Genomic DNA, 9,261 nt, shown 5'->3' on the forward strand with positions numbered 1-9,261 from the left:
TCCGATCAAACCACAAGACCACATAGCTACACACTAATTATGCATCCTAAACTATAATATTATTAACGTTCACGACTAGTTAAGCAAAACCCATTAAACCACGGTGATAATAAAATGTAAACTAATCTCACCCGTAAATGTGACCCACGTTCTCAAAACGTTAGTATCATATCGTGATTTAACCGACGCCAAAAAGTGATTTTGAAATTTAAATGGTACAAAATATCAAATTTTAGTCTTTCTCAATTTAAGAAACAATGTTCATTCTTCTTAATAAACTACATTGATTTGATCAGAGTCTCGCGTTTTTGACTACAAATTCTATTTTATGCATCAATTTGGTGACGGGATAATACCGTTTTGAGACGGTAGATCATAAATATGGTATGATATATGATATCATGATGTATGTAAAAGAGCAAAAAAAAAAGAAAAAATTGATTGACAACTGTACGATAATTATATGCTCAGCATGTTTCCCTTCTTATATTAATATTGATATAGAGATACGATTGAATTTGTTGTGGTTAACTAACTGCCCCTTGCGTTTACTTGGTGTTGCTTCGATATTGTGGGTTATATCTCAAGTAAGTTTATATTCTACAATGGTCTTTATTCATTGCACCGTCTTTATACTTTATTTATGTGTTTTTAAAGCTAATGCCCAGCGTTAAGACTAAGATTAATAATGATGGCGATTATTATTATTATTATTATTATTTATTATTATTATTATTATTATTTATTATTATTATTATTATTATTATTATTATTACTCTTTGCCTGTTTATATTCCTCTACTTTCATAGCACCCCTGTTTGTCTCCGTGTTTTTCCTTGCTTCCCTCTTTTTCTTTATTACTTACTTGAACTTCTTTATTCCACAACCATATTTCTTTTCCAACCTTTCCTCTTCCCGAGCTCACACCAAACACTTATTTGGCCACTTCGCGGATTGTATCAGAGTTTATTCTCCAGTCCATCGGGAAATCAATTCCTAGTCTTCCTTTCACTGCTGTAGCAAATAGCTTCCTCTGCTCTTCTTCTTTTAGTTTCCACCACCGTGTTTTTCCCTCACTTCGTTTCTCTCTTGTCTTTCTCTTTTCAAACGCCACTTTCGCAATATCAATCTTATGCTGCGCTGCAACCCCCCCCCCCCCCCCCCCCCCCCGCAAACTGCCACAATCTGATACTTCCTTCAAATTTCCTCATCCAGTTCAACATGGAATAATCCACTTGTGTCTTTCTCCCACCACTTGAATTTGTCATCCTTTAGTCGTCTTCCTTTCTGAAATGCTTATTCAGTATTGCCAAACGCATCCTTGTTTCACATCTTACAATTTCTTCGCTTTCTTCATTTCTGCTGCCGTATCCATACCTTCCTAACCATCTCTCCTTTCCGATATTGCTTTCTCCAACGTGTCCATTCGATCAAGTGCGCACCGATGAAAACTTTCTGATTTGTCAAACATTTCCATTTTTTTCACCAATCTGTTTCCAAATTTCATCCTCGTCTTGCGTACAAACTGTCTGGGGTGCGTATGTACCTACTCACAAACAGTGATTTGCTCCATATTAACTACAATATTGATCCACATAAGTCAGTCGGACACCCTGCGGACTTAAACAACATTTTGTGCAAGTTCTTTATCCAGAAGGATACCAATTCCATTTCTTGTAGCCTCATTTCCTTTATAAAACAATTTAAATCCTCCAACAATCTCCCTTGCTGTTTCACCTTTCTATCTTTGTTTCTGGCAGACACGAAATGTTAATTTTCCTTCTTTCCATGGTATCACGATTTCCCTTGATCTGCCTGTCATACTTCCAGCATTCTAACTTCTAGTCTTGATCTCCACTCCCATCCTTTCATCCCCCCCCCCCCTCGCGTACGCCTTTCCTCCTTTTGTGGGTGACAATCAGTCACTGAATTTTCACTGAAATCCTTCTCTCCAATTAATAATGACAGAGGCGTTGTTTTTATCCAGGGCCTCTGCTTATTCGGTAGGATACTTCTGGTTTCATTAATTCATTTTTTAAAACTACCTTTGACCTAAATTTTACTGTCACGATGCCCTTCCTGAGCAAACACTTCCGATTTATCCGGGCTTGTGACCGATCTCATAAGGTGCTGGATTACATCCCATAAAAGGGTGGGTTAATAATAATAATAATAATAATATAATAATAATAATAATAATAATAATAATAATATATAATAATAATAATAATAATAATAATAATAATAATATAATAATAATATAATAATAATATAATAATAATAATAAATAATAATAATAATAATATAATAATTAATAAAACAATAATAATAATAATAATAAAAATAATAATAATAATAATAATAATAATAATAATAATAATAATAATAATAATAATAATAATAATAATAATAATAATAATAATAATAATAATAATAATAATAATAATAATTTCTGAAATTGAAATTAATCGGGGGAAATGTTTACCCTTGTGCCTTAGCACGTTATCACCACAAACATGATATAGCGGTACTTAACTCTTACGCTTATTTTACAATTTACATGAGGAAAGTAAATGAAACCACATCGAAAATATGACCCGCCGCTATGATCTGCTTTTATTATACCGCTGAATACCTGATACCGAAAATTTAATTTCATATATAAACTTACTAGAACATTTGAAATAACGTAACCAAGTCATGTTTTCCACTTTAAATTCAATTGTCATTGGATACATTAACCAGTCATAATACTGTTTTGATGTGTTAATGTCATTAATATCGTGTTCTTTTTTAAATTTGTCATTTAGTTCAAAAGATTTAAACTGACAACATGTCCACCCTTTCTTCACGACGGCTTGATGGTAAGGTGGCGATAGTGACAGGGTCAAATTCTGGCATTGGAGAAGAAACTGCTTTGATGTTTGCCCTAAAAGGTGCATGCGTCACCTTGTGTGGCCGTAACACAGAGAGACTGGACGCCGTTAGGACTAAGTGCTGCGAGCTGACTGGGCATCCTGAGCGCTTTATTGCGGTGTCTGGAGATCTGACCAACCAGGCCGTCAGAACAAAGACAGTGGAGGAAACAGTTAAGACCTTCGGCCGACTGGACATTTTGGTAGCCAACGCCGGAGAAGCCAGCTTCCCCAGAACATTTATGGACGTACCTGAAGAAGATTTCGACCAAATGGTTGACATATTACTGAAGTCAACAGTTTTTCTCGTCCAGGAGTCAGTTCAACATCTTGAGTCTACCAAAGGCTCCATCGTGCTCCTTTCGTCAATCGCAGGTATCTACCAATCCCCAAATCTGTGGGTGTATAGTTGCATGAAGGCATCTTTAAACCATCTGGGTAGAATTCTTGCAATATTACTGGGCCCAAAGGGTGTTCGAGTCAACATTGCATGTCCCGGGTTTGCCGTTACTAAAATATTCCGGGCAGTAGGAGACCAGGCGGACGCCATGACAAGTGCCTTTGCTATCACAGCCGGCAAAGATCATCCCCTAGAGAACCGAGTGAGTACACTCAAAGAACAGAGTGAGGTTATATCTTTCTTGGCCAGTGATGAGTCAAGCTACGTAAACGGAGAGCTGATTCCAGTGGACGGGTTGTGCAACAAGCTTTGCCCCGGGTTTAATGAAAACTTTTATCTTTTCAAAGAAGCCGATGGATAAATTCCCATGAAATAATTACATTTTAATATAAATCCATTTGGGATTATTAATTCTTCTTAAATAAGAGACGCAACAATTTCCAAATAATTGAAACATTTGTTTCAAAAGTATTTAGACGTTGAGGAACCATTTTAGAATATACAGAATAATATCGCAAATTCACATTAACCCTCTCCTTACCACCTGCAGCAATGGCAATTATTAAGCCATCACAAGAAATGTTCTAGACCTGCTTTCCTTATTAGGACCATTCTTTGCTAATTTGGAAACATGGGGCATTTTAGTCTCAAAATCAGCTGATAACGATTTACAAGTAGATCTCATTAACCCTCTCCTTACCACCTGCTGCAAAGTCGTCACATTTGTCACGACAGAATATACATTGTTCTCATTCAGATTTATTTTGAACATCACAAACTTTGAAGATTGATCTTTGTTTAATTAATAAGAACATGATGTTGTTTTGTAGATTGCTTGTTTGAGTTTTAAAAATCAATTTTTCTGCTGGATAAGCTTGCCATTTTGGGTAAAATACTGAAAAGGATCGGTAAGGAGAGAGTTAAAAGGGATATGATACATAATGTAGGATTTAGAGGAAATGTACGAGGTTGTGAATCAATGAACATCCCACTGACCCAGACGAACGACATTCCTCTGACAATGGCACGACCACAGGGTGTCCACAATAAAGGAAGCACTCAGTTTTATCCAGTATAATGTACCTATTAAAAACCTAATGTTTTCTCAATTAGGTATTGGATAATTGCAAGTTAAAAAAAGATAGAAACGGAAGGAGAGAGGAAGGAGAGAAAGAGAGAGAGAGAGAGAGAGAGAGAGAGAGAGAGAGAGAGAGAGAGAGAGAGAGAGAGACTGAGCGAGACAGAGAGAGAGAGAAAAAGAAAGAGAGAGAGAGAGAGAGAGAGAGAGAGAGAGAGAGCGAGAGAGAGAGAGAGAGAGAGAGAGAGAGAGAGAGAGAGAGAGAGAGAGAGAGACAACTTTAATTCATTATAATTACTGGGTGATTAATACCGTCTTTTGAATCTTGAAATAAAAGCAGCAAGTTTTAACAGTTGAGTTTTTAAAATGCATGGAGATACATGTCTAATGTATGTTTATTTTTGTGAGACATGAAAAATAAAAAAGAATCACCAGAACTCAAACAAAATTAACATACTTACACCCCATCACTTCATATGTTGAGTATACAAAAATGTATGGGCTTGCCTGGTCCTTTTCTTTTTGTTGTTTTGGATTCGATTTTTTTTTGTTGTTGTTGTTGAATTCCATTCTATTCTCATTTTGATTCGATACACCCAAAACTTCTATTTTTGCCTGTCGCATGGATCTTAACGTTGGGTCTTATCGACGTGCACGTATTTGCAGGTCTGATAATCCAATTCATAATGGGTTCATTGTTGTAATGGAAATCGAAAGAAAAATATGACGTAAATATTGTCCATTACAAAAATTTTCAACTAGGCCCATAATTGTTTTCGGATGTCAGAGCTGCATATATGTACACGTTGGGTCTCATCCATATTTTTCCCAAGCAGACAAAAAATAATGTGTGCATACTTTCCGTCTAACAGGTGCACGGTCGGAAGTAGGCTGTTTATTATTTCACGAAAATCGTTTACCAATTTTTTTGTTTGTTTTGGTATATAATTCTATAAACATAACCTCAAAGACTTTTATAATAGCAATGACTATGAGAAATGTTTTTTTCTATTTTTGAGGAAAAATTTTGTCTAAAATCAAAGCCCTATCTCCACTGAGTAAAAATGTTTTTGAATTTTGAAAATCCATTCATAAATAAACAAGTTATGCAGTTTCAAAGGTGTCATTTATTTGGATGACCTGCAAAGAGGAAAAAAAACGCGAAAATATGGGACGCTTTTTCGGCATTTTTTTCGACCTTTGGTTGTATCTTGCGTAATAAGTGGATTAAAAGATTGAAACTTGAAGAGCAAATTAGGATGGTGTTTTGTAAAATACGGGAAAAGTACTCGTCATATTCATATGAAATTTTACAACCAAAAAGAAGAAATGTTCATGTATTACCTTGTCAGCGACAAAACCTCCAGGCCCGGTAGTTTTAGAAATATTTTACTCCAAATAGTAAAAATCTAGTTTTAACGGTCTTTTGGTAATCGCACGAGTTTTGTCGCTTGATATAATCTTAAATGACCTTTTTTCTAACTGTGTGCCAACTTTCAGTCATATTCATCGATAAACAGCGTCGTAATTACTTTTTTAAAATAGCATATACGAAACGGCTTCGTCCCATATTTTGACGCGAATTCGGGCACTTCGTAAGCGAAAAAGAGGCCCAAAGATTTGTGCGGGATAGTCATTGCTATTTTATATGAGTGATATTCAATAATGTGCTGTGATCGCTTAGCATAAACATTGTATAGCTATGTGGTCTTGTGGTATGACACTCGCTTTCCAATCGGAAGGTCCTGGGTTCGAGCCTCGCTCGGCGCATAGTTGAGTCCTTGGAAAAGACTCTTTACTCACATTCTCTCACCGTACTCAGGTGTAAAATGAGTACCTGGCCGTTAACAGCGTTGTCTCTGTCGGAAAAAAAACGTATTGTATTATCGCCTAACAGGCGTCGTCATGTCTCGTTCTTTATGTCACGTGTTGCTGTTGGTCAGGGACCCTTTGTAAAGCGTTTTGAGCACGTTTAGTGGATATTGCGCTATATAAAATCTCATTTTAAGCATTCGCATAGTGTACAGTCATAGTGCCAAACTAGGGAGCAGGCAGTGGTTCAAGATAGCAATTTGAAAAAACGTATGAGAACTAGTGCCAGACAAAGCAGAGAAAAAATGCAAGACAAAATACAACCCCCAAAATCAAACTCGAACCTAAGACCTCCTGTTTACCGGTCAGACACGCTACGATTGCACCACAGAGGTTACTCGATTGGACGATTTTGTGCTTATAGATAGAATGAAGTTGATGTCACTCGGGTCTTTGTTATTGGTTTTTGCCATCCGCGGTTATGAGTAATTCTCACTAAACTGTATTAACCAGACTATAAACGTTTAAGGTTACACATAGTTTTGTGTGTTGGTCCGTTATTCTTCCGGATGGTAATATTGTGAGCTTCTTAGCCAAGCGCATACTATCTATAGATATGGTATAAGATAAACATTTGAAAAAAAGCGTGTATGAAACAGTGTCAGACAAAGCAGGGAGAACAATACAATAAAATAACTATTGGGAGCGAACCTCAGGCCCCCTGATTACCGGTCAGACGTGCTATCATTACACCATAGAGGTCACCGATAGTTGGGACGATTTTATACCTATAATTTTCCCTTATAAAGAATATAAATGGAATGAAATTGACGTCACACTGCTCTTTGTTATTATTTTTAAACAGCCATGTTCATTATTAGTTCTCACAAAATTATATCAATCAGATTACAAACGTTTAAAGTTACCCACCGTTTTGTGTGTTGGTACTTTCTATCTGGATGTTGTGAATATTGTCCATAAACGCATAGCATCAATAGGCATTAAATCGTCCTAACGACCAACAAAATGCCTTATACGCCTCAGAGGAGCGACTTTTCTTTTCACTGCTGAGATGTATAGCAACTGGAGTAAACATTAGCAGGAACAACAATGTTATTTTACAAGATGTATAATAGCTGTATTTATTTCATCTAATAATAATAATATTTTGGTAAAATTTAAAATACATTGTACATTTGTTAATAGATCTTATATCGGGCAAATTTGGGACACAATGGCAAGGTAAGGTAAAAAAAAAACAACATAAAAAAGAAAAGATACCAAGAATCAGATTTTGTGGTTTTCACTCAGCTTAAAAATTCTTCAGGTCGTTCAAAGTACAAAAGGAAAATGAAACTTAAAAAAGGAGACGAGATGCGCCATTTAAAACAAAAATCGTAATTTAATTCTGACCAAGAAGTTTTCTTAAAAACAAACAATCAGTTTCCGCAAGATATTTAAATTATATGGAATGTTTTCCTATAATATTACATTATTTTAATTTTTAAACTAGGTCAATAAAATGATATTACTTTATTTTAATCTTTCCAAATCAAAATTCAAACGAATCCTAGTGTTGAAATTCTATTCTTGGCTGTTTATACTCGCATAAAGCATGCAAAAACCCAATTATTAAAACCTTTTAAAATATCGAGTCTCTACTCTCTACCGACAATTCTCAAATCCAGGATTTTCTGACAAGTTAATCAGTCAACTGCCGTATTCTAGAAAAACACAAATTTTAAAATTTAGCCAGAAAACTCTTCCTTCAATTATCGACCGATTTAAATGACCCTCATCTTGTCAAAAACGCTCAAACGTGGGACTTCGCGAAATCCCAGGTTTGAGAGTTTTTGACAAGATGAGGGTCATTTAAGTTGATCAATATTTGAAGGACGAGTTTTCTGGCCAAATTGTTAAATACGTGTTTTTCTCAGGGTACAGTGGCTAAATGATTAAAGGACATATTAGTCTGTTAATAAGTGACCAATCGTCTCAAAACGTAATAAGTCACAGTAAATTTCGTACTTAGATTGGAATTTTAAGCTTCACCCATACAATTTTAGTTCGAATCTCGCCTTAGCTCAGTCTGCCGCACCGTACTACAGCCGATATCCGACTTATTGTAATCTTCTATTGAATAAACCCTTAAATAGATTTCCCGTAGGCGATGAATTTGGTAAGGCAATCATTTTTAAACGAAGTTTATTTTTTTCCTAGCCAAAATAAGATAATATGCTATTAAGTCATTTTACTACAGGACTGGAGTGTAAGGGAGATCTGACATTTATTGATTGTATATAAGTTGATAAATGAATAAATATCATTATATAATTATATTTTTTATATATTGTGTGCAACATATAGGGTACCTATTACCAGGCCTGCCTAATCTTACAAAAAAAAAAAAAAAAAAAAAAATAAAAACTCGTAGAATTCCGAAAATTTGGCTCCAATTTCAGAACTTTATGAGGATTTCTGAGAAATTAAAACCTATTGAAAACGAATGTTGATGCCAGAATACATAATTTTAAGGATTTTGAGGGAGAACTGTTGATTTTTAAAGTTATCTATAGTGAATACAATTTTAATCCCCTGAGAGAATCACTAATTTTTATATTTCCGAGTAGACAGGTCTGCTCTTACAAATTGTTCAAGCAATGAGGATTCTAAAATAAGTTGATGAGGTGACTTTAAAAACCTGCTACTATCTCACACCAAGAGAGATCATGAGTTAACACTCTCTTTTAGTCGGCTTGACACCTTGAAATCTCCTGATAAGGAGATTAACTTTTAGAATACAGAAGGCAAAGAGCTCATTTTTTTGTATTTAGTAACTCTCTAAGCAAATGGCAAAAAATAGCCATTTCTTGGGATGATGTCAAAGCAGACATTTGAAATCACCTCCTCAGATCAATTTAAAATCAATAGTAAATCAATAGCTTCAAAAGTAAATCGTTTGAATAATGGATGGTTTCTTTTCTCTTTTGTCCGATTCCCATTTGTAATAGTTTTCCTAACTTTGGAATAACATGTAAACATTGATGATCATGCAA

At 35.2% G+C, this 9,261-nt stretch overlaps 1 protein-coding gene across 1 annotated transcript; it reads left to right on the forward strand.

The window, feature by feature from the left end:
• Nucleotides 1-501: 501 nt before the first annotated feature.
• Nucleotides 502-7,131, forward strand: LOC144973116 (3-oxoacyl-[acyl-carrier-protein] reductase FabG-like). Its single transcript, XM_078915163.1, has 2 exons — nucleotides 502-587; nucleotides 2,811-7,131. The coding sequence occupies exon 2, from the start codon at nucleotides 2,834-2,836 to the stop codon at nucleotides 3,674-3,676; it is 843 nt and encodes a 280-aa protein (XP_078771289.1). The 5' UTR covers nucleotides 502-587; nucleotides 2,811-2,833; the 3' UTR covers nucleotides 3,677-7,131.
• The last annotated feature ends 2,130 nt before the right edge of the window (nucleotides 7,132-9,261 follow it).

The sequence above is a fragment of the Berghia stephanieae genome, chromosome 5, assembly GCF_034508935.2.
Source record: "Berghia stephanieae isolate SIO BIC M18660-M18661 chromosome 5, UCSD_Bste_1.3, whole genome shotgun sequence".
In the NCBI taxonomy this organism is placed as follows: domain Eukaryota; kingdom Metazoa; phylum Mollusca; class Gastropoda; order Nudibranchia; family Aeolidiidae; genus Berghia; species Berghia stephanieae.